The 25,417-nt window shown below is 44.2% G+C and overlaps 1 protein-coding gene across 2 annotated transcripts in view; it reads left to right on the top strand.

Moving 5' to 3' along the window:
- The first annotated feature begins 1,111 nt into the window (after positions 1 to 1,111).
- Positions 1,112 to 25,417, top strand: part of Cd86 (CD86 molecule) — a 62,462-nt gene continuing 38,156 nt past the window's right edge. Inside the window, exon 1 of one of the 2 annotated variants that reach the window (XM_052740618.1) lies at positions 1,112 to 1,230. In XM_052740618.1, the coding sequence (XP_052596578.1) occupies positions 1,217 to 1,230 (14 nt within the window). In that variant the 5' untranslated portion in view covers positions 1,112 to 1,216. Of the gene's footprint in view, positions 1,231 to 24,499; positions 24,649 to 25,417 lie in introns of those variants that run through there. The other variant, XM_052740616.1, reaches the window with a different exon arrangement.

Genomic DNA, 25,417 nt, shown 5'->3' with positions numbered 1-25,417 from the left:
AGAAAAGAAAAAAATTAGAACCCATTAAAAAAAGAAGAATCCAACTATTATAATAACAAAGCAGTATACAGCTCAGCCCTAGATGGAAGTAAAATATCAAACATCTGTCCAGGTGGTGGTGGCGCGTGCCTTTAATCCCAGCACTTGGGAGGCAGAGGCAGGCGGATCTCTGAGTTTGAGGCCAGCCTGGTCTACAGAGCAAGATCCAGGATAGCCAAGGCTACACAGAGAAACCCTGTCTCAAAAAAAAAAAAAAAAAAAAAAAAAAAAAACAACCAAAACCAAAAAAACCACACATACGCGCACATACACACACACACACACACACACACACACACACTCAAACATCTGTATCACCCCATCAAAGTCTCAGGGAACATTGCAGAAGAGTAGAAAGAAAGAATGTAAGAGCCACAGAAAAGGCCAGAATGTTGTGGGCATGGCATGGCTGCTGTCATCTGGTTAGAGTAGCTGAGATAGCTCACCCCACACTCTCACAAGATTGGGCCCACTAGCATTCTCTCATGGAGATGATGGGGGAGGTCTTATGGGCTCATGAGTTCCACAAAGCTATTTTTCCCCCAGGGATATAAATAGCTAACAGTTGCTGCATCGGGTCTCTTCTGTGGTAGTAGGGAGTCACTTGCCTGTAACTTGCCCATGTTCCTATACAAAACCCCTCATCCATGCTCCTTTAAATAATTCCAATTAAATTCTATGTTCTAAGAAGAAGAGGAGGAGGAGGAGGAGGAGAAGGAAGAGGAAGGAGAAGAATTCACCTCATAAATTTTGCTTCGACACATTGAATTCTGAGTTTCTAGACAGTGCCTCTCTTTGTTCAGAGAAGGCAATTTTATCTTATGTGGTTTCTGCTTTTTCCTTTTTCCTGTGCACCTATTGACTTCACAGTGTCTTGGGCTTCTTAGTTTCATTGGCACAACATGTCTGGACCTCAAGATGACTGAGCTGTTTTTAAAAACTCAAGATTTAGACCCAAGTCAAATAATCTACAAAGCAAGGAAAGGGTTACAAGATCTTCCTCAAGTCTAAGAAAAGAGGAAGAACTCTTAAGAGAAAAGTCAACGGGTGCACAGTCATCACTGAGGGAGGCAGAGGAGGGAGCAGGACGTGTTGAGAGCGGCTCTCTGGGGGCCGCTCAGACGTGAACAACCGAACTCGCGGTGGGCTTGTTCCACAACTTTCAGACGCACCCAAGATGGATCCCAGATGGTAAGCGGTGGCTTCTGCCCTTTGCAGTGTGGCTTCTGGATTATGACCTCAGCGGGAGGCTGGGTCTGCAGACGGTGCGGTGCGCTCATCTCTGTCCTTCCTGCCAGCTGCCCTAGACCGCTCTCATTGGCAAGGAGTCTGTGTAAGGGCGCAAAGTGAGAGCCCCAGAAGGGAAAGAGCGATTGATGTGAGAAGGGTAACTGGTTCCCACATCAGGAAAGCTTTCCTTTTCTCTTTTTCCTACAATGGCTCCTTTTGCTTAAGTCTGGAATGGGTTTTTTAATGTCTACATAAGTGTGAGAAATGAGAGGAGGCAGAATTTTTTTTTTCCGGTACATCAGAGTTAGTTTGGTCAAATAGAGACCAGGCAAAAGAAGAGACGCCAAAAAAAAAAAAAAAAAAAAAAAAAAAAAAAAAAAAGGCAGTTCTGTGAATGTGTGGGTTCCACATCCACGGACTCAGGGGGCCAACTGTGAGCATCTTTCCATCTAAGACAGAGATGTAGCTAGCCTACAGCTGTGCTTATACTGAACAGGCACAGGGCTTCTGTGGTCGGTCATTTACATTGTATAAGCATTGTATGTAATCTAGGGATAATTTAAAGTATGTGGGAATATGCAAATTACTTACTGCCTCTCTTTTTATTGGGGACTTGAGCATCTAAGCCTTTGGTATTTATGAAGAATATTGGGGGCGGGGGTGACTGTATACCAGAAAAAAAAAGGAAAACAAAACAAAAAACCTAAGACACAAACAGGCGATGGGAGTAATTCAGTTACCCAGTGTCTGCTGGATGCCTGGTACGCTGTGCACTTCACTGGTGTGTCATTTTATTAGTGCTACACTTCACGGTGGTGTCCAGACAGACAGTATCAGTATATTAACTAATAGCTGAGCTGAGGGAAGGTAGGTGATAACTCACCCAAGGCTGCAGAGCTCCTGAGGATGGAAGTAGAATCCTTCTTGCCTGATTTACTGTGGCAGCTTCCCAGGGCACAGACATCCTGGAGGGAGCCATGCCTACCCTTCCGTTGCTGGGGCGGCCGGAAGCATCATCATTTGCTACCCTTTGTAATTTGTTACTGTGCTTTGAGATTCGCTCGTGGACCCGGCATTTACTGGTTTTAGAAGGGCCTTTGTTGCTTTGGTTTCAGAAGAGTAGAGATGAATTTCCAAGGAAAAATTACTTTCCTCTCTAGAATAATTTTTAGGTTTCATATATACATGAAAAACTTTCAGAATTGAGAGTTTTTGTGGAGCTGCAGCAGTGATCCTACTGGATTGTGCTGGCACTGTCTGCAGATGTCTATAGGATCCCAGGCCGTGGTCTATATGTTTGTGTTGAAGCTGTTCTTTGTTTCAATGCTCCAAACCAGTTATGAGCAATAAACAGTGTTGAATCTTAGCAGAAATAAAAGTGAGGCAAATCGTAAGAGTAAATTATCAGTTTTCCTCTGTCAAGGTGGTAAATGTTACATTTCAAAATCAAGAATTCCCCCTGCTACTAAGGAGAGAGGGATACATACCTATATTGCCCCCTGATGGCTATGTACTCCTGGGTAATAATCTGATGAGACACACTAGCTGTTCTTTAAGTTATATGCTGTCTAACAAAAACGGTCCACCTTTTAGGATGTAATAATATTACTAAAGGTTTGTTGACATGAATATTGTTCATGCCACTGTTTATAATGAGGAAAACCTTAGAAACAATTGTTTAAAAAGAAATGACTGGTTATTTATGAAACCCCCATAATGGAATATCATGAAATCATTTATTTAAAAAAACTCTATTAAAGAGCAATCTCTAATGTGCTTAGCTTATGGGGAAAAGCAGAAATGTATGGTGCTGTCAAACCCCTTTGCAAATGATACTTGCATATGCACAATATTCATCAGAAGCATGCGTGGCTTTACTTTTTACTGTACGCTTTTAACCCTGAAGTATGTCTGTGGGAAGAAAATGAAAAGTCGATTTTAAAAAAAGAAACCAATAACTACACTGACTTTCCTGTGTCTCTATTTGTGATCACTCGAAATTTGTGGGAGTGCCTGCTAGGGCTCCAGGCTTTTGTTTTGAATTATGTTTTCTTGGTTTTGGTGGTTGCTGTGTATTTGAATACCCAGCCCCCACATAGACACATCTTCTGGCTGTGGGCCTTGGACACATTGCTTAACCATTCTGTTCTTCAGTTGCTTGCCTGTCAAATGTGGCTGATTGACAGTGAAGTCACATGTGGTTGTGAGGTTTAAATGTGATGGTCTATATAAAGTACTTAGAATCTGCTTTCGTAAGAACTCAGTAATTACTATTATTAGTCATTTTTATTGTTACTGTTATGGTTAAGAAACAGAGGGGGAAATTACTTCTCAAAGATTAAGTAACCATATAATGACATTCTTAGGAATAGAATTCAGGAAGCTTGATGTTCTAAGTCCTGTCTTCCCTCCCCAGAAGCGTTCAGTGTCCTTGGAGCTTGGTAGGACAACCCCAGCTAAATTTCTAGAGGGCTAAGCTGAGGCAAGCTGTGCCCAAAGACAGCAGCAGCCCCGTTGAGTGGCTGGTTCCAGTGGGAAGCTAAACACTAGGAAAGAGAGCAGAGGGCTAAGTCAGACCCGGAGAGAAAGCGTGAGCAAAGGATTAATGGAAGACAGGAAACGACTCAGAAACTCGTCATGGTGGCATCAGGGAGGAAAGGACGAAGGAGCACTGAAATCCACAGGATTTGCTTGTTTTTGTTTTGTCTTGTTGTTGTTATTTTTGTTTCGTTTTGTTTTGTTTTGTTTTTTGAGACAGGGTCTCTTTACATAGCCCTCAATGTCCTGGAACTGACTATGGAGACCAGGCTGGCCTCAAACTCACAGAGATTGACCTGCCTCTGCCTCCTGAGTGCTGGGATTAAAGGTGGGTGCCACCATGCCAGGCTTTGGTTTTGGTTTTCTTATTTGTTTGGATTTTTTTTTTAACGTGTGTGGAGGCTGCAGAAGGGAGAAGATATAAGTGTGTGGTAGCATCCTTCCTAATGGAGGACATAGGGATGGAGTGAGTTTGGGGCAAATGGAGAGGGGGGATATATGGTGAGTTCATTTGCTCACCGGGAATTTGAGCAGCTAGATGGAGATGCCTACGTAGTACACATGCCAGTGCCTAGCCCAAGAAAGGTTTGGACCAGGGTAGACATTGAGAGTCCTCAGCATAAATACATCTGGTAGCTGATGTATTATGGTAGCTGAAATTCTCATGTGGGTGAGTCTCAGGGAGCAAACTAGTGGGTTTAGAAGTCCAGGATGGAACCTGGAAAACCTTGACGGGACAGAGGATGAGAAAGAGCAGTCTAGAATGAACACGGAAGAGGGGCTGGGGAGTTGGAGTAAACCAGGGCAAAAGTGGTAGACATTGTGGAAACCAAAATGCAAGAAGGACAAGGGTGTGTTCATGGAGGGACAAAACATCTTGACCAAAATTCTGCACTGAGAAATATGCACATGAGCTAGCATGGAGAAGATGATTCCAATGATTATGTTAAGGGTCCTTCTCCTATCTCTCAAATCATATGCTGAAGTCTAATCCTTCACGATCTCAGAATGGAACCATATTTGTAGTTGGGGCTTTTTACAGAGATAAGGTAAAATGGGGTTATTAGAGTGTGTCTTCATCTAAGCTTGTAAATAGGGCCAGGAAATTTGGGTAGAGAAACATACACAGAGGAAGAAAATAGTCCAGCTAGTCAAGAAGAGAGGCCAGGATCAGAGACCTCCCTGACAGTCTCAGAAGGAGCCAACACAGTTGATACCTTCATCTGATACATTCGGCTTCCAGAAGAAGGAAGAAGAAGAAGAAGAAGAAGAAGAAGAAGAAGAAGAAGAAGAAGAGGAGGAGGAGGAGGAGGAGGAGGAGGAGGAGGAGGAGGAGGAGGAGGAGGAGGAGGAGGAGGAGGAGGAGGAGGGGGGGGGAGAGAGAGAGAGAGAGAGAGAGAGAGAGAGAGAGAGAGAGAGAGAGAGATTGTTTCTTGAGAGATTGTTTCTTCATTTGGTCTTTAGCACTCTGTTACCACAACCCTAGAAAAGGAATGTATGTGGTTAGAGTACAGAATGCAGCCTGAGAACCTAAGAAGGCACTTCGGAGAGATGGGAGAGAAACTTAGAAGGGTTAGGTCATCTAGGAGCACAAAGGAGAAGGGAGTCTCGGTGTCACATTCCACAGAAAGGTGAAGTAAGATGACCAGGACTATCCAGAGACTCTCGGTGGCCTTTCCAACACTCTCAGTTGAATAGAGGGACCTGGCTCCAGGGAGCCTAGAACAGGGAGGCGGCCCAGAGGGACGCCTTCCAAAGAAATTTTGATACAAAAATAATGCCTGACCCCCGAGTACACTGCCTTCTGCACAGAGTTGACACATGGTTGGGAGCTCGAGAGATGACCAGCAGTCCGGAGTACACGCTTGCAGAGGACCTTCCCAGCCCCCATGCCAGGCAGCTCACAACCACCTAGAACTCCACCTCCAAGGGGATCCACCTCTGGCCTCTGAGTACTCATGTACCCATAGCCACACACAGATAAACACGATTTAAAATAGATCTTCATAGAAATGACAGAAAGTCATCAGCTGGGCCTGAAGGACCCTCTTCCCACATTTACAAGCTAGACAAAGAGTGAAATTGATACTTCTTTTTTAACCGAAAACTGATCTGAAAAAGGATTTCAGAAACAAAAGAATGTATGCAGCTACCGTTTCACATGGTAGATTTTGTACCAACACAGATTTCGGTTTGCATTATGGAGTTTAAAGAAACCTGCTTATCTGAGGCTTCTTGGAGAAAGATTTCGGTGCTCAAGTCTAATTGGAACCTCAGGGAGTGTTCATAGTTTGTATCAATAGGCAGACAGAAAAATCACAATAGAACTGGAGACAGAAGTATGAAATTGTGTGCTTGGAAAGCTTTGAATCAAAAATAATCCATGGCCGGATGTGGTGGCACATGCCTTAGCCTAAACACTTGGAGGCAGAGCAGGTGGATCTCTGTGAGTTGCTGGACGCTTGACTCTACATTGTGAGTTCTAGGCCAAACAAGTCTACGTAGTGAGTAAGACCATTTCAACGAAAGTCCAAAATTTAGGATGGAGAGGTGGCTCCGGGGTTAAGACTACTTGCTGCTCTTTCAAGAGAACTGAGTTCAGTTCCCAGCTTCCACATCAGGCAGCTCATAACTCCCTGTAACTACAGTTCCAGGGAATATAACAGCCTCTTCTGGCTTCCTTAAAAGTAGTGACACACACAGGCAGCTATACACATACTTACACATAAGTAAGCTAAAATAAACCTTTTAAGAGGGAAGAGTCTGTATAATAGGAAACCATTGTATAAGCAACCTGATTATCATAGATCCACACAATTCAGATTCAAAGTAATCAGGTTTAATGAGAATAAAGATCTAACAAAAATAAAAATGAGTGAACATTTAGTTACGTGAACTAGTTAGTAAATGATAGCCTGAAACTGGTAAAACTGGGGAAACCTATAACACTCAACTAACCAGAAGGTAAACCTAGTTTGTCATCCCCACCTTACAGTGATTTTCAACCAACTAAACAAATGTTTATCAAGAATCTGAGAGTCTGAAAGCACCAGAGGAAATACAGACTAAATGGATGGTGTTTTATTCTATAGTCTAATTGGAAATAGAAACAACAATTATAAAATGGCTAAAGAAACCCAATGTAGTTAATTATTCAGTAGGCAAGCGCTCTCTTGCTCTCTCTCTCTCTCTGTCTCTCTCTCTCTCTCTCTCTCTCTGTCTCTCTCTCTGTCTCTGTCTCTCTCTGTCTCTCTCTCTCTCTCTCTGTGTGTGTGTGTGTGTGTGTGTGTGTGTGTGTGTGTGTGTTTTAGGTAGGGAGCCTAGGCTTAGATCCTCCTCCCTCTACCTCTCAAGGGCTGGAATTCCAGGCCTGTGTTACTATGGCTGCCTCTACTCACTCATTTTTCCAAAAAAAAAAAAAAAGACAGAAAGTTCATCTTACCAAAAATTAAATAATTAGCAATCAAACACTATGAACACATTTTCATTTGTCAGCCAGAACAGTAAAACAAATAATCCAAACCATGTAAAAGGAGATTCCTCCAAAGAAGAGAATAAATGACAATTTACCACATAACAGGATGATCAGTATTATTAACTGTTGTTGAAATGAAAGTTGGAATCACAGCCAACTATTACCACATTCCTATGAGTATGTCCAAAAATTAAAAAAAAAAATAGTAAAACCAATGGCCCTACCAGTGCTGGTAGCATGCAGAGAAACAGGATCATTCTGTTTTGGGGAGTGTTAAAATGCTACAGGCCCTCTGGAAATATCTTTGGTGGTTTCTCACAAAAATAAACATACTCCTACCGTATAACTGTGTGATTGCGGTAATTGCCATTTATCTCAAAGAAAGGAAAACCTGTGTTCCCACAAAACTGGTACATAAATATTGACACCAGCTTTGTTTATAGTAGTCAAATACAAAAAGGAAGGAAGAAAGAAAGAAAGAAAGAAAGAAAGAAAGAAAGAAAGAAGGAAGGAAGGAAGGAAGGAAGGAAGGAAGGAAGGAAAGAAAGAAAGAAAGAAAGAAAGAAAGAAGGAAGGAAGGAAGGAAGGAAGGAAGGAAGGAAGGAAGGAAAGAAAGAAAGAAAGAAAGAAAGAAAGAAAGAAAGAAAGAAAGAAAGAAAGAAAGAAAGAAAGAAAGAAGAAAAGAAAAGGAAAGGAAAGAAGAAAGGAAACAAGGAAACAAGGCAAAGAAACAACTCTCAGCGTGAGTAGTTAAACCAACTTTGGTACACGTACACCATGGAATAACACTAAGTTATAAAAAGGGATGAACTATTTTTACATACAAAAACTCCAATGAATCTCTAAGGAATTACCCTAAGTGAAAATGCCAGTCCCCAAACGTTACAAGCTTCTTGTTCCACTTACCTGCCATTGCGACAGAGACAGAGACCAGATTGGTAGTTGCTATGGTTATGGTGATGTGGAAAGTTCAAGTGTGGGGCTACTGGGATACCCAGTTATCAAAGGTCAACACGGGATACTCACGGGGGTAGTAGCATCATTCTGAATCTATTAAAATATTTTATTATTATTATTTTAAGTGGGTGTGTGTGTGTGTGTGTGTGTGTGTGTGTCTGTCTGTGTGTGGGTACGTGGACATGAGTGCAGGTGCCCGAGGAGGCCAGAAGATAGAGTTGGATCCCCCGGAGCTGGAGTTACAGGCAGTTAGGAGCCTCCTGACATGGGTGCTGGGAACCTAACTCAGATTCCCTGCAAGAGCAGTACACACCTTAACTACTGAGCTATCTCTTCAGCTCCTTGTCGCTCTCAGCTACTTTTCCAGCACTATGCTTGCCTGCTGCCGCCATGCTCCCTGCCATGATGATAATGAACTAAGCCTCTGAAACTATAAGTGAGCCCCCAATTCAACGCTTTCTTTTGTAAGAGTTGCCTTGGTCCAGGCACTTTGGAGCACACTGAAAAGACACTGAAGATGAGCAAATCTGGTGTTTCCTCCCCAGTCTCTTGGGTGGCGAATAGATGAAACCCCGTGCTCTTTTTAGAAGAGTGAATCCTGCAGGTTTTCACAGGAGTCTGAAGGTGGCTGTTTTGCATTTGTCTGTGGGCAGTATCATGTCGGACATGAACTCAATTAGGCTGCTGTAGAACAGCCACAGGCAGTCCTCTGCTAAAATCCTGGTGGCATCACCTTGGAGAAGCACCCAACTCCCTTGGGGGTCCTCCTCTGTACAAGGAGGCTCATAGTACTTAGCATCACGAGGGCTGTTAATAATTTATGACTTTTGAAAGATCTTAAGAAGCATAGTCTTTAACATCTGTTTTGTCCTACATTTTACATTTAAGCCATTAATTTAATTTAAGAAAATTAAGTTTTCTTTAGCTCCATTCTTCTTAATTAATAATTATTTCTATCTTCATTTTGTTTTACATGTATGAGTGGTTTTTTTTTTTTTTTTTTGGCATGTATGTCTGTGCGCATGCATGTCTGGTACCTGCAGAAACCAGAAGAAGGTGTCAGATCCCCTGATATTAGATAGAGTCAGACAGCTGTGCAAAGCCCTTCTGGATCTACAAATTGAACCCAGGCCCTCAGCAAGAGCAGCAAGTGTTCTCAACCATGGAGTCACTTCTCTAGCTTCCCTTTTATTTTTTGTTTTGTGTTTATTTGTGTGTGTGTGTGTGTGTGTGTGTGTGTGTGTGCATGTGTGCGCGCTGCGCGTCACTGAGGAGACCAAAAGATGTTGTTCCTCTAGAAGGGCAGCAAGAGTTTTTACCAACTGAGCCATCTCCCCAGAACCCAGCTCTGTCTTTCCTGATGAGTTCGAGGAAATGGAATTCTACCTGTAACCTAGAAGTCACGACAGTTGACCTCCTAGTTGTAGACATGAGGGAAGGCTAAATGCAGGTGAATATGCTGAGCCAAACCACAAAGTCACCTAAACTGCATTTTATGTAAGATAGAGTGCCCAAAACATTGAAATAAAATCCTGCCCCATCATTGGTGACCCTGTAAGTATCTTTTCAAGAATTGCTTATGAAAATATGCTTTTATGCCTTTGGGACTTCAAACTTCAAATTTACATCCGCCTCTCGGTTTCTTTGAGTGTTATATTAGGGTTGAACCTAAGGTTCTATGCATGCTAGGTAATCACTCTGCTGTTGAGCTAACACCTCTAACTCCTTTTATAAATTTTAAGACAAGGTCTTGCTAAGACTGGCCTCTAACCCAGGCAAGTCTTGAACTTGTAACCTTCCTGCCTTAGGGCTTCAGGTATCTGAGATTACAGGCTTACAGGTATGTGCCCTGTGTTCAGTTCTCTGCTTCTACCTTGTAGTGACTGGTATGAGCATTAGTTTCTATGGTTGACTATACTCACATTTCTACTTCTAATTCCAGAAGATACATGAACAACCATTTTATTTACTATAGAAATGCTTATGTATCTTATTATAACTTCACTTCAGTGGAAGCTCATTAAGTCATGAGAAACAAAGAAACAGATTTATGCACAGAAGTGAATATCACATCATTACTTAAATATAATAAAAACTAAGAATCAACCTAAGTGGCTAGTAGTGTTTGATGATGGGTAAATTAGTCATGAAGCTGAAGTAACATTTTAGTAACAGGAGATGACACAAGACTTTTGTGATGCACGTACAGAAGCAGCAAGTATGTCACAACTCAGTGGTTGCTTCTAGACTGTGCGGTTATGAGAAAAGGATTCTTGGACAGCAATTGTCAAATCCACAGTAAGCTGACATCATCCAGCTAAACCCAGTACAATGGAGTTTAAAGCAGTCTTGTGGTCAGACAGGAGAGGTGGCTCATCAATTAAGAGCACTAGCTGCTCTTCCAAAGGACCTGGATCCAATTTGCAGCACCCACAAAGTGGCTCATAGCCATCTATGACTGCAGTTCTAGCAGATCAAACACCCCCTCTGGCCCCAGGCACCAGGCACAAGTGGTATACAGACAGCCATGCAAACAACACACCCACACATATAAAATAAAATAAAAATTTTAATGTAGAGTTGTAGCAGGAGAGTTTCTCTCCAGCTTCCGCCAAGCCCCGTCAGTCCTGCAGCCCACTTATAAAATAAACACACAGACGCTTATCTTATTTAAACTCTTTGGCCTAATGGCTCAGGCTTCTTGTTATCTGGTTCCTATATCTCAAATTAACCCATTTCTATTGTCTATAAGTTGCCACATGGCTCGTGGCTTACCGGTATCTTACATCTCACTTTTAAACAAGCTGTTGCTCTTTAAAAGTAGGATCAACAGTCTACCCTTTTATCCTATCTGTATCCTATGATGAAACCGAGCATCTACACAGGATGGCTGTCCGAGACCCTGAGGTGCTGGAAGTGAGTGTGTGGGTCTGTGGTGTCTGTTTAGCCCATGAGGTATGAAGGGTGGAATCTGCTTTACACCTGCCAGCCCAGCCCACCCCTCTCCAATCTAGTCTCTACACTATTGTCCTGCGTGTAAGGATGAGGCGGGACAGCCTGCCTGGTCATGCTTTTCGGGAGTCAGAAAGGTGAACTTTGTAAACATTTGACGAAATGCCCTGACTTTTACATAATGGCTCACTCGGTGTCTGGAAGGGCTTGGTTTGGCCTCTGATTCCAGTTTCACTTTGACCTCCTGACCTCTGTTGGGGCACCCGGGGATCGAGGGAGAACCAGGCAAGTGTGAGGGGCATGGGTTAGAAAGATATTACAACGGGTGAGCAAAGGCTGTGGTGAGCCCGAGTCGGAAAGGAGGAGACTGGGACTCTTTGCTTATTCATTTACTCAGGAATGGTGGAGAAATGAAGAAAGCAGGAAAGCTACTGCCACTCAGGGTGGGGGAGCGGCAAATTGCCGGAGCCGACAGCCCTTAGTCTCTGGCAGGAATAACGTCACAGGATATTAGCCCATGCTGTCTTGTTTCCCCTTCATAACTGCAGATGGTGTTGTTCTAAATACTTCACGGGCAAAAATTTAGTCTTCATCATCACAAAACTAACAGAGCCAGTCTGACTCTAGACCTCGGCTCTGAACAACTATCTACCCACCCACGTGTTGTGGAAGATTGGGGTGTGTGTGTGTCTGTGTGTGTGTGTGTGTGTGTGTGTGTGTGTGTCTATGTCTGTGTGTCTATATCTATATCTGTGTGCCTGTGTGTCTGTCTGTGTCTGTGTCTATGTCTGTGTGTCTGTGTGTGTTGGGGAGGTTACTTCTAACAGCACAAAAGATTGGGATTATGTGCAGAGATTTGAACTCAGGGCTCAGGAAACGGCTTCGTGGGTAAAATTCCTGCTGTGTGCAAGCATGAGGACCTGGCTGTGATTCCCAGTGACCATGTGAAGCCAGTCGCGCTGCACATCTGCATTCCCAGTGCTCAGGAAGCAAAAGCATGGCTGTCAGTCTAGTGGGGCCAATGACTCCCAGGTTCAGTAAGAGACCCTGTCCCCAAAATGAATGCAGAGATCAGTTTAGGGAGACGCTGAGGTTGGCCTCAGCCTTACACACACACACACACACACACACACACACACACACACACACACACACACATGCACACACAAACATGAATGCTCATGTACACAGGTACACTCACCCACACTATGGAGTAAGTGATGTGCAACATGCGCTGATGACCAAGTGTTAAAGGCAGGAGCCCAGAGAGAGCCAGTAGTCTTGGACAGGAAGAAAATTAGAAAGAGGTTAGAAAGTAAAGGCCACAGCCTAAGAGTGATTCCCCAAACAATCATCAAAATAGCAAAACAAAACAAAAGCCTTCATCAAAATTAATGGCCAGTATTCTTTGTGATCTGGAGAGCCTGCATAAGCCTGAATCCTGTTTTTTTCCTGAAGAACTCCTGAGTACCTGTAGCCTCAGGCCACATTTCCCATGGAGACTGCAGCCAATCAGCAGAGGCAGCCCGCTTTCAGTAGAGACCAGGACTCCTCCTCCTCCTCCTCCCACATGACTGTATGACCCAGACTTTCCCATACCCGCATCTAAGAGCCTTCGTGTAGAGAGCAGAAATAGCCACTAACCAGGGCAAAGCAAGCAGGAAGTCTGTCAGAGGCAGCCGCCGCACACACGGCAGGATCTTGTCAGCCCACCTCCTCCAGGAAGCCAGCCAGGTTCTTCTCATCTGAGATCTCTGCCCTGGAAAGAGGAAAGGGAAGAAGGAAGTGATTTGGGGTTGGAAGGGGACTAGATTGAGAAATCAATGGAGGAGATGAGAACTTGAGAGAAATGGAGAGTGCAGAGAGCACAGAACAGAACAGGGAACACGCCCGTCCCCTAGCTGACCCCTGGTTCTGTTTCCAGGGCTCTCTGGCTTAAACGTTCATGACTGTCGGGGAAAATAAAAGTCAGAAAAGAGGAATGGAGTGGCAGATCCAAAACTCAGCCTCCTAAATGCCTGCAAATGTACTTTTACATGAGCTTACATTTCTTTCTTTCTTTATTTGGGTATTTTTGGAGGGTCTTATTCAGTTCTAGGGGGCCTCAGGAAAATATTTCCTCAGATCAAAGGAACTTTGTACAGGTGGTTAACTTCTCTGAGCTACAGTTTCTTTGTCTGTTAGAACACTGAATGGTTTCAAACTTTCAGGGGATAAGGAGAAAGCGAGCAGAAGGGGGAGTGTCAGGTGTGGGGAGCAGTGAGATGGAGCCCCTTGTTCCCGTGACGCCCAGGGTGCGTGCCGAGAACTTTCTATGCTTGTCGCCCCCAAATCCTGGCAGCCACCTAATGGGTTAGATCTTTTCCACCAGTGGAAAAGAAGAAGAAAACCGTGATTCAGCTCCCAGCTCAGGTGACACAAATAGGAAGCAGAGTAAAGGCACTCATTCACCAAGTGTCAAGCCATTCAGCATTCACATAACATTAAAAAAAAAAGTACGCTGGCATCCACCTGACACCCATCATACAGCACAATCTGCTAGAAGTTAAAATAGATTCAATTCCATACCCTACTGAATATTTGAAGTCACGGGCCGTGTCGCGCTGGCAAAGGGGCTAACATCCTTGAAACTCAGTTTCCTCCCATGTCAAACATTTCACACTCATTGTGAAGATTTGGTAAAGAACTGTAGGCATAAAGTAACAGCAGAAGGCCTGCCTCATTGGTTGACAGATACTGGTTTAATCAGTAGGTACACTGAGCCACACTCCGAGTAGATACACGGAGCCACACTCCAAGTAGATACACTGAGGAACACTCGAATAGATACACTGAGCCACACTCTGAGTAGATACACGGAGCCACACTCCGAGTAGATACACTGAGCCACACTCCGAGTAGATACACTGAACCTCACTCCGAGTAAATACATTGAACCACACTCCCAACCTGTTACTAAGTATCAAGTACCGTGAATGCAAAGGGGAGAGAAATATGGTCCCCACCCCTGGGGCTTCCAGAACAAGGAAATTGAACACAATGAGAAACTGTTGTAACAGGTGAAGAAATAGCATTGACTGAGTGTGGGGAAGACACAGACATCCTGAAAAGAGTGGATAAGGTTGACAGAAAGGCTTCCGTGGTAAAATATCCTTCATTATGAGGGCAAGTAGAAACTAGCCATTGAGGTGCGGAAGGGGTTCCAGGCATGAGGAACAGCTTAGGCGACATTAACAAGGGCAAAAGGTCTTCACAGGGCCTGGAGGTAAGAAAACAGTAAATATGGAGTATAACCAGCAGATAACTTGTACAGGATGATTAATGAAAACAGAAAAGAAAAATTGGATTTAGACAGTGACCAGCATTGAACGTCTCGCTCAGAAGTATGACCTCACTCGTGAGGAACAAGGAACAGGTGATTTAAGCAAGGAAGTTGCATAGTCAGGAGACTGATGTCACAGTCCAGCAAGAAGTGATGAGGAATCCGAAACTGGCCACTAATGAACTAGAAGCAGACAATGAGGAAGAGAAGGAAGAGCAACGGAACACAATGCATGCGAGCCGACGTATGAAAATGGCCCACACGCTTCTTTCTGACCACAGCCATCCCAAGGGACCAAAACAAAAACAAGAGGGCACCTCTTTTAAAAATAACCTCTTTTGTTTGCATGCAAATGGGCCAGACACAGTGAAAGTGCGACCTAGATGCTGTGTTTGTCTCCAGTCCGGGACACACAATGGTCATGTTGGTTTATAAATGGTCCTTCGATATCTCAGCTCTTCACATTCCAACCACACCATCCAGTGCAAGACTCATTTCAGATTGTGTTCAGTCTAAAGAAAGCTCCAAGTGAGGCCCTTTTCAGAAGTGAGCATCAGGTAGGGTGACGTTTGATTTTACTGAGCAAATCTCTTCCAAGTAGCATCATCTGTTAGGATATTCTAGATAGAGGAGAGGGAGGGAATAGAAAGGAGCTACGATCAATAAATAAATAGACAAACAAACAAACAAATAAATAAATGAAAACACCTCAGTGGTCCTGTACCACTGACTTGAAAACTAAACCCAGGTGTGTGAGTGTGTGAGTACATGTCTCAAGGGTTCACCAATGTCTTGTGCATTACTTCTGGTTCCAAAGACATCACAGTGAAGTGAGCTTTTGGATACGCAGAGGTCCTTCTCCCAGCCCTGTAGTGAAGTGGAAGCTTTAAAAAAAAATCTACTTTTTTTTAAAAACAAGGTTAGTCATATAGACTGTGCTCTATGTGCCAAATCTATTTTATTTTACTTTGCTGTGCACATCTTATTTTGCACAAACATTTTGCATAAGGTACTTTCATAAATCCTTGGCTTCCTCAAATTTGAAATACACCATCATTTGTTAAAATGTGTTACTTCTGTTATGTATGCTCTGCCCTCCTCTGAAAAGGCAGAAAAAACATGGACCAATGTCTTCCAGCAACTTTGACATTTAGAATATTACCTCATTCAGAGCATCCTAAAAGAGGGTCCAAAGAAAATGGCAATTTCTCAGAATGTATAAGCCAACAAACAGAGCACTTGGCATTCAGAGCCTGAGTTCCTGAGTTCCCATTTAATGTTCTCAGTTAAGGTTGACAGGAACATGAGTGTGGGATCAGGTACTTAGTTTGAGTTCTAGAAAGTGACCTCACAGATGCTGGTGGTGCATTGGTATTGATGTTTAAACTGGCTGCACATGTTTCATTTGTCACAGAAAGGCTGTATGCTCTTTGCCAACGACAGGCTCTCCTAACTGGGGAAGTCCTGGTATGGAAAGATAGTGGATGCTACTGTACAGCAGGGTCAGGATGTAGAATTGTTAAAACGGAGGGCAAGTTGAGTATCCCTCCATCCATCTTGGCCCTGCAGAGTCTCTCTGCTTTGCAATGCATGGACCCTAGCTATTTCAGATGTGCTATGAAGGGAAGCCAGCAGCTCCTGCAGAAGCCAGGTCTTGAAGGAGGGGAAACTTTAGGTTGTGACCCGAACAGCCTAGTTAGAATCCACTTTGTGCTCTCAATATGGTGTTTAGTCTCTAGGGTGGTATGCCTGACTGAAGCTGAGCATGTTGACAATCTCATGGTGGTCAGCACCTGATCCTGCTGGATGGGCACAGGTCTCCTGCATTCAAGAGGCCCCAAGAGGGTAGGGATCTTCCTTCTCCAGCTCCCCTTGAGCCCAAGACCAGAAATTTCCAATGGTGCAATGGCATCCATAATTTCAAGTATTGTTGGGAAATGGAAAATATTGCTGAAATACAAAGGAGTAAAGAGAAATCATACATGTGTACATCTGTGTCTCTAGAGTCTGCAGTTAACCCCAGTTCCTATGTAATACTGATAACTGGCCTGCTCCTTCTACAGGGTGTCCGGGTGCCCAGTAGGCAGGCAAGATAGGAAGGGTCCTCTGGATGTCTTCTTCCAACACCCTGGTCTCCAGTGCCCCTGGAGTGAGTGATGATCCCCTCTTCTCTCCCTTTCATGGTTCTTCTCCACCTTAGCCTGCTTCCCTGACCCATAGTCTACCTAGTTTCCACACACTTCTCAGAAACCCTTGATTCCATTCCGCTGTGTCTTCGCTGGACTGTAGCCCTCCATCAGTCCCTGGGTGATGGGCTCATGGGCTCCTCATCTGCGGCAGCTGTTATCACTAGCCCGAGATCCACCCAGGCTGAGCTTCTTCGTGTTCTCTGTTGTCTATAACTACATCTCTGCAGATAGGCCAACTCCTAGCTCAGCGGCACCCTGTGTAGAATGTACACACCCCCACAGCAACTTTTATCCACTCGAGAATGTTTTCATATAATCCCCCGTTAATATAAGGGGATGATGTCTTCAATTCACATCAATATAGGTTGCTGCTAAAGTTTAGACTTTTTTTTTTTTATCATGTGGTGCTGAGAAGAAAATAGTCTTTGAACTCATCTGCAAGCACCCTGTAAATATCCCATGTCTCTTTCTTTCTGACTTCTCCCTTGAGAACATCCAGGTGAAGTGCGCCCCTGGGTCCTAGGTTTTATGTTCAGAAACTAATAGACTACCCCTGAAGAGATAATAGACCTTGGCTCTTTCCTAGCATGCATGAATGATGGGTATAAATTTGCATCACGAGAAAGTGAATAAAGGACACCCCAGTGCAGCTAAGAAAGTAGAAAAGCTTGGGAGGAAAGTGGCCTCTGTTGGAGCTTGTGAGACAGGGGACCCCTTCCTGCTTCAAGGACTCACTTGTATGACAAAAATACCACGGATGAGAAATATTGGAAAAGAAAAAGGAAAGGAAACCTCAATGCTTTTAATTATATAAAACATACTCATGGTATAGACCAAGACTGAATCCCATCCCCCCTTAAAGAGAAAAGAAACTCACTGTGTTTCTAAGAATGTTCCTCCAGACCAAAAAAGAAAAAGAAAAAAAGAAACTGGAAACCTTCATTTTTCTTAAATTTATCTGGCCTATGGAAAACAGTGGATTTTTTTTTCTTTCACTTACTTAAGGAATTGACATAAAAAAATTCTGTTTCTGCACCAGAGGTATGCATAAATTATCAAGAGAAGAGCTATAAATACAACATTGGAGATTTTTCTCAGCACTCCTGCATGCATGGCATTTCGGTGACCAGCGTGGACCATGGGGAAGTGAACCTTTGGACTGTGAAATGAATGCTAATTGACTTTCCCACCAGTGTGGGAGCCTCGAAAATGTCACATCATTAATTTAGTTGCTTTGCCAGGAATCGGTGTGTGTGGTTAGTGTGTGTATATCTTTACATTAATGGACTTTATTTTTAGAACAGTTTAATTTTTTTAATTGAGAAGATAGTACAGAGAATTCCCACCCTCCTCTATCTGCCAGGCATCCAGCTTCCCCTGTTGTTACCATCTTCTGGTAATACCTTTGTTAGGACCCGGTACATAGATGCTAACACTTTAGTAGTAACCAAGCACACGCTTTAGAAGACTAAGTTTCTCTCTTTGTGTTTTACATGGTTTGGGCAAATGTGTACTACCATGACCACCATTACGCTATCATACACGACAGCGTGTGCCATCTGTTTATTGCCCTACCTTTGCCCTACCTTGATGGTTGCTCTGGCAACCACCCATCTCATTTTACAGTCTCCACGTGTTATCTTTTTCAGAATGTCATGTTATTGGAATTGTACAGTGCGTAGTCTGTTCAGACTGGCTTCTTTACTTAAGTTGAAATCATTTAACTTTTCATCATGTATCTCATGTCCTGGTGGCTTGCTAACTTTCATCATTAAACTACATTCAATTACATGGATGTAGAAGTTATCTGCTCACCTATTAAAGGGCATTTTTTTTCATGTAGCTCACTTGAACACCTTCTTTGAAGTAAGCTATTTAAGTATTTTTTTAATTTTAAGATTTATTTTAATTTTTAATTCCATGTATGCGATGGTGTGTGTTGTGAGCATGTGCATATGAGTACAGGTGCCACCAGAAATCTCAGCTGCCCCTTAGAGCTGGAGTTCTGGGCAGTTGTGAACTGCCTGGCACCAGTGCTAGGAACCAAACTTGGGCCCCCTTGTTTCCAGTTCTGAAGCAGTTATAAACAAGGTTGGCATAAGCCTTTGTGTGTGGGTATTTGTGTGGGTGCTGTCAGTGCGGTTGCTAGCTCATACAACAAAAGCGTGTGCAGTTTTTTTAAGAACTTGCTGAACAGTCTTCCCAGCCATCTCTATCGCTGTTGTCCCTGCTGGAAACGAGTGAGCATTCCTGTTTGTCCACACAGTCACCAGCACTTAGTAGTCTCTGGTTTTTATGCTGTCGTCGTTTTGACTTTGCAGTTCTGTAATGGCGTGGTGCTGGCCTTCTTTGCACCTATTATTTACCACCTGTATACCTTCTTTGGCCAGGTACATTATCAAATCTTTTTCCCATTTTTACATTTGTTGTTTGTTTCCTTGTCATTGTATTTTAAGTGCTCTTTGTATATTTTGGATCAGAGCCTCTTCATCATATAGGTGTTTTGCTGATATTTTCCTCCCAGTCTGTGGCTTGTATTTATCCCCACTCTTAATAGTGCGTGCTTATGCTTTAACGAGGAAGGCTTCTGCATGTACAGTTACAGTAGCAGTAAAAGGAGAATTCACTGTAATGTTTTGTGTGTCGTCCCAGAGGATAGGAGGGGCATGTTAACTCCTCTAAGTTTCATTAAAAGGGCGGTTAGGTCCTCGGGATGGTGACAGCTGCTCTACTTTATTAGAGCTTGTATAGCAGGGATAAGAGTTAGAGAACAACTCACCACTGAGCTGCACTGAGTCTCAATTAAGAAGAGTTCAGGAGGAGCTGAAGAGACATCTCAGCAGTGAAGAACACTGGCTGCTCTTCCAGAGGACCCAGGTTCAATTCCAGCACCCACATGGTGGTCACAACCATCTTCAACTCCAGTCCCAGGGAATCAACTCTACACTGTCTTCTGGCTTCGGCAAGCACTGAACACATGGTGCACAGACATACATTCTGGCAAAATATTCACATACATAAAATAAAAATGAATAAATCTTCTTACTTTTGAAAAAAAGAACAGTTCGGGAATTCTGCCCACAGACACATTTTATTGCCCTTGCATGGGTGGTATTTTATACAGGGTTTGAACTCTGTTCAGGATTATGAGTACACGTGAAGCAGTCACTTTCCTTATTCAGTATGTGTGTGTGCGGATGCCTGTGTGTGTTAATGGGATTGAACCCAGGGTTTTGCATATTCTGGGCAAGTGTGTGTGTGTGTGTGTGTGTGTGTGTGTGTGTGTGTGTTACTAGGATTGAACCCAAGGTTTTTCACTTTCTGGACAAGCACTTTGTCACTACACTAAATCCTCAAACTTTATTTTCACTTTTTGTTTTGAGATAGATAGTCTCCCTAAGTTGCTCATACTGATCTTGACCTCGCTCTGTAGCCCAGAGAGGCCTTGAAGTGAGTGTCTTCCTGCCTCCAAAGTATAGAAGCCCAGTTCCTTCCACTCTACTGGTCACCCCAGGGATTTCTTTCCCTTTTTTTTTTCAGCCCAGGCAGAATCCAAGAAAGTTTGCTTGGTGTGTGATGAAGGGCCTTGCATCCTAGTTTGTGCTGGTTGCTATGGGAATGTGAGACCCTGCACTTGCAGAGCCCACAGTGGTCTGATGAGTCTGGCAGCTCCCTAAGCTCTCCCACATTGATGGTAAGAATGTCTGCTGAGGGTCAGGTAGTGGTGGCGCACACCTTTAATCCCAGCACTCAGGAGGCAGAGCCAGGCGGATCTCTGTGAGTTCAAGGTCAGCCTGGTCTACAGAGCGAGATCCAGGACAGGCACCAGAACTACACAGAGGAAAAAAGAAGAAAAAGAATATTTGCTGAGACTGCAACCCTGAGCAGGAAATATTGCCTCTCTAGGTGTGAGTCATCCACTGCTCAGGAAGTCATCACCATGGGAGCACAAAGTACTTGGCTGCCCACTGCTCCTAAGGCCCACACACCTCTCCCTTGTCTTCTCTTTCCCTTGCGGTTTAAAAGGAGGAAAAGAGATGCAGGGCCACCTACAAGAATCACCTATCCCATGGGTCTTCATCGCTCATGCCCCCTTGCCCCAGCGCACATCTCTGTATCAAGGATGCTTAGAAAACAAACACTAATAAACAATCTCAATAAATAATGCTGTTATAAATGTTTATGGGAACTACTTTGTTCTGTATTAAAACCATTTCTAGCACCATCAAGAATCCTTTTAGACAATTTTCCACCATAGGCCACGGTGGGCCATTTAGCAAACATACGGCTAACTTGGGAAATCGGACCTAAATATTTGTTTGGAAGTTCTAAGTGTTTTCAGGTTTCTGGCTCTGTCACACAGAATAGGTCTCAAGTAGGTACTCCCCAGAGGCCGTCTCTTGGGCAGTGATTGGGTGAGGACCTGTGGAAGGCAGGCTCCCTGCCCCTGTCGAATGCCATCTCTGGCTCCTCTCCTTCCACAGCTTTTCCTTGCAGCCTTGGCTTGAGCTGCGAACATCTGGGAATGAAGAAGGAAGTGGAGCAACCAGGCAGAAAGCAGCTTCCCAAGGTTCCAGTAACTTCTTCCCCGCCAAATGCAAGGAACTGACCATTCAGATCAGCCCCTGTCAGTGTTCTGCATGATTAGCCACCACCCCTGTGCCACCCTGTTCACCCTCGCCTCTGATGACGGGGATGGGAGTCAGGGAAGACTTTTGATTGGCTGAGAGCTGGCCCTAAACACTGACACATAGACAAGAGGGGGCAGAGACTTGACCCAGTGTGTTCAAAGAAAATCATAGTCAGCCAGCCCCGTCACTGTGTCCAGATGGGCGAGCTTTGACTAATCTAGTTCTAACTATTAATGCTAGTTCTACACTGCTGAACTTTACTCTGCTAGAGTGCATGTTACTCTCTCTGCGAGAGGGGGCTGGTAGGAAGGATGCTGTTGACTGTGGTCCTAAAGACCACATAACCCATGGAGAGCCGTTAAGCCAGAGTTCTGGTCATTGGCTGAGAGATTTTGTATCTGTTTTCAGCTCATCTAAAAGAGTCCAATAGTATATTCTAGGATAAGGACAGGCATCTAAATGGTGCTTTATGGAGGCAGGGCTGAGGAGTGGTAAACCTGAGATCGTTATCAAAATGACATTCTCATTTCTTAACAGGTGTTACCTTTCCTAGTATGACTGGTGAGAAGGCAAAGGCTAGACACATGTCTATAGAGGTGACATAGAAAAGTCACGACTTGAGAGACTGGAGCTGTCCCTAGGGTCCTTCATAGCCTCGCAACTCTAAATCTTAAAGCCAGAGAATCCTGTGATGCTACCGTGGCCCTCGGGCAGCTGCCCGCCTCATCACTCAAGCATGCCCTTTTATTCCCTGCAACATACCCATGGGAGGAAGCCGGTCCTAGCAGGAACTGAAGAGATGTGGAAAGAGGGAAACAGTGAAGCAACCTCTCAAAAGAGAACAAGCACCCACTCCACGCCAGCATCTGTGTTGAGTGCCAGTGTATGCCATCCAGTTTAACCCTCAAGGCAAGCATAGTTAACGCAATATTACCTCCGTGAGAAAGGCAAGGCCTAGAGAGGTTAAAACTCTAGTGAGAACACACATTAGCAGCTCAGCCAGGATACAAACCTGGGTCTCTGGCGTTCCCAAACCCAGTGTGATGTGTTATTTTTATCCATCTTTTGTTTCTAACAAATGATATTGCTTTCTAAAAAAACAAATTTAACCTTAACAAAAAGACTTAAAATAAACATTCTTAAAATAAGTTAAAAGAAAAACACACATAATGGCAAGTGGTAGGAACAGCTACAATGGCAGAAGTCTGGCATTCAAAATATTTTGATGGAGCTGGTGATATAACTCAGTGGACACAAGCCAGCTTAGAATGGGCAAGGCCCTGGATTTGATGCCCAGAAAAATCAATTTTGATAGCAGCATATTCAATGTAACCTACCTTGCCTTTTGATATGTGTCTCTAAAGATTTTATTTATTTGTGTGTGTGTGTGTGTGTGTGTGTGTGTGTGTGTGTGTGTGTGTGTGTGTGTGTGTATGGCTGCCCATGGAGGCCAGAAGGAAATGTCAGATCCCTTGGAGTTGTGGAGTTGCATGCATTTGTGAGCTGCCTAAAATGAGTGGTGGAGTACAAAATCCAGTCCTCCAACAGAGAAGTGCCCTCGACCGCTGAGCCATCTCTCCAGTCCCCATCTTGTATTTTGACTGGTGAGTTCACGGAAAAGAAGAACATTTGAAAATTAAGTGAAATATTAAAGAATTCCCCTGAACTGGAATAAGCGGGTGATTTTTATGTGCTCCAATAAAGAAACCACATGGACCTTTTCAAACCAAAGAAAATTACTATTGTAAAATCCAGAGGGCACCCCCAATCCCTGTAGAGCCCACCCAATAAAGAATGTTTCTATGGTAAGTATATAGAGTTACTGGAGGGAAATAAGGACCTGGTGAGTCAGGACCCAGGACCCAGAAGGAGCCCTTGGTTTGAGCAGTCCTGGACTGAAGGTAACTGGGTTTTCAGATCTGTCTGGGAAGAGCCATCATGAACTCTAAGAATAGAAGGAAGATCTCTGTGGAAAGGTCAAAATAAAAATTGGAAAGACTCAGAAGGAAATAAGAAAGTGATAATGAAGACTCCTTAACTTTGTGGTAAACCCTGTACCAGGTGAATACCTGCAAGTCTTACCACCAAAATCTCATTTGTTTTTCATGACCATGCAACAGGGAAATCAATTATGGGCTGCATTTCACAGGCCGGAAGTCTGACTCCAGGATATCCAACGACTTGCCCAGAGTCCAGTCGTCAAGCCAGGATTCGATGGGGGACCACCAACCCCAAACCCCACACTCCTTCCCTGATTTATGATCCTCAACTAGCAGACAAGAAACAACTGTTTCTTCAGTCCTTCAGGGGGCCACAGCCAACCCCTAAGAAAGCTGGTGAGGTACATTCTATAGGGCTGCCTCTGTCCCGAGTTCACCTCAGAGGCACTTAAGTGCCCCATCCAACCCAACTGACTAGAGAGCAAGTGCATATCAGAAAAAGGATCTGAGTACCTGGGGTGTGGGGTGTTGGTTATATATCCAGGTGTGTAAAATCTATGAAAGAACCAGATTCAGAGAGCTCACTGGGCATTGACACACCTCCCACATTTCTGCTTGCCATTCCCACCCCACCCCCCAAACACACACACACTCAGAAGAGTCCCCTTCCCCTGCCCAGGCATGGTGAACAAAAGTAATAGAAACATTCTAGAGTCAGGCAGTTAGGACTAGATTAGACTAGTCTAGCAATGAGAGTAGTGTGTGGAAACTGGCTTCTAGAAGGATCTATGGAGACATCCTTCCTGAAAGTACTCCTCTGCTATCTGAAAGGGAGTGATACCGCACAGAGCTTCATCGCTAGCCGCGGACTTCACGGATTTTACTCCTGGGACTCTGGGTGCATCAGGGAGGTGTCTGTTGTGTTTGTGAAAGGGGCTGTCTTTGGGGTTTTCCTCAGGGCTTTACACTTGCTGGCGGTCCGAAGGCACACTCGTAGTCATTCTCGTCAGTGGAAATGCCCACTTGCCAGCAGAAGTTATCTGGAACCAAGCACGGACACAGCCCCTGCCGGCGCCGTCAGTCCCTCTAGTCAGTTCCCCTTTCTGTACCTGAGCTCTTCCTCAGTCCTCAGATTATTTCTCTCCGTGCACAGAGGCCCGGAGGCCTCGCGAGCTGAGAAGGCTCCTTTTACTTTTTTCTCTAGTTGAATTTTTTTTTTTTTTACTTCTACTTTTTTGGGTTTTTTTTAAGCTTCCACTTTTTTTTCAAGCTCCTGTAGTCCTCGGGAATGCTACCGTGCTTGTGTGTGTGGTCCTTGAGAGCCGCGGTGGAGAGACGCTGGTGACATGTATGTCCTCAAGACATGTGCAGCCTGGTGAGCAGGGGAGGCAGAAGCTACCTCTGGGGCAGATGTGCAGAGGTGGGCAGTCAGCTGGAGAGGGGCCGGGTGAGAGAGGGGAGAGGGTATAGGCTTAAACCTCTTGCCTGTCACACGTGCGTGTTTCTGACTGTCTCCATCAGATATGGGACATTACCGAAATGAGTCTCCTCGGTCCAGACTATCTGCTGTAGTGAGCCAAGAGACAGGACAGGCAGAAAATAGAACGGGCCACTTACCAAACAGTTGGCAGCTGCTCTTGGTTTGGGGGTTCTGGGGGTTCCCAGAGGCTCTGCTATAGAAAAAGTTTTCGGTGGACCCTGGTACTGCCGGAGCTCCTAGACCGGGCAACGAGGAGGGAGGAAATTCCCACAGTTCTCTGCAGTGGTTTCTGATTGCTTGTTCGGTTTTTCTTTGACAGGCCCAGAAATCCTTTCCCTTCTTCCATCCTATCTAACTGATTCATCTCAATATTACAGGCCATTAGCTCATTTGGGGGCGGGGGGCATACTCCTAGGTCGAAAAGGAGCTCAGGCAGTGGTTTGATGCGTTCTTCAAGTTGTGTACACATTTGCATTTGCAAATAGGTTTAAAATATTGCTTCCATTAATAGCAGTGTGAGCTTCTGGAGAGACAGGTGAAACAACGTTTAGCTAAGGGAACTTCCCGCTCCTCAAACTATAATCATTAAGGGGTCGGCCATTCTTCTTAGAGCAAACTCTCATCTCAGGACTAAAACAAGTCTGCACATGCTCAGGAAGTGGGT

The sequence above is a fragment of the Peromyscus californicus genome, unplaced genomic scaffold (genome assembly GCF_007827085.1).
Source record: "Peromyscus californicus insignis strain IS unplaced genomic scaffold, ASM782708v3 Scaffold_16__1_contigs__length_79575227, whole genome shotgun sequence".
NCBI classification, from domain to species: domain Eukaryota; kingdom Metazoa; phylum Chordata; class Mammalia; order Rodentia; family Cricetidae; genus Peromyscus; species Peromyscus californicus.
This window is presented reverse-complemented; position numbering and strand designations above follow the sequence as displayed.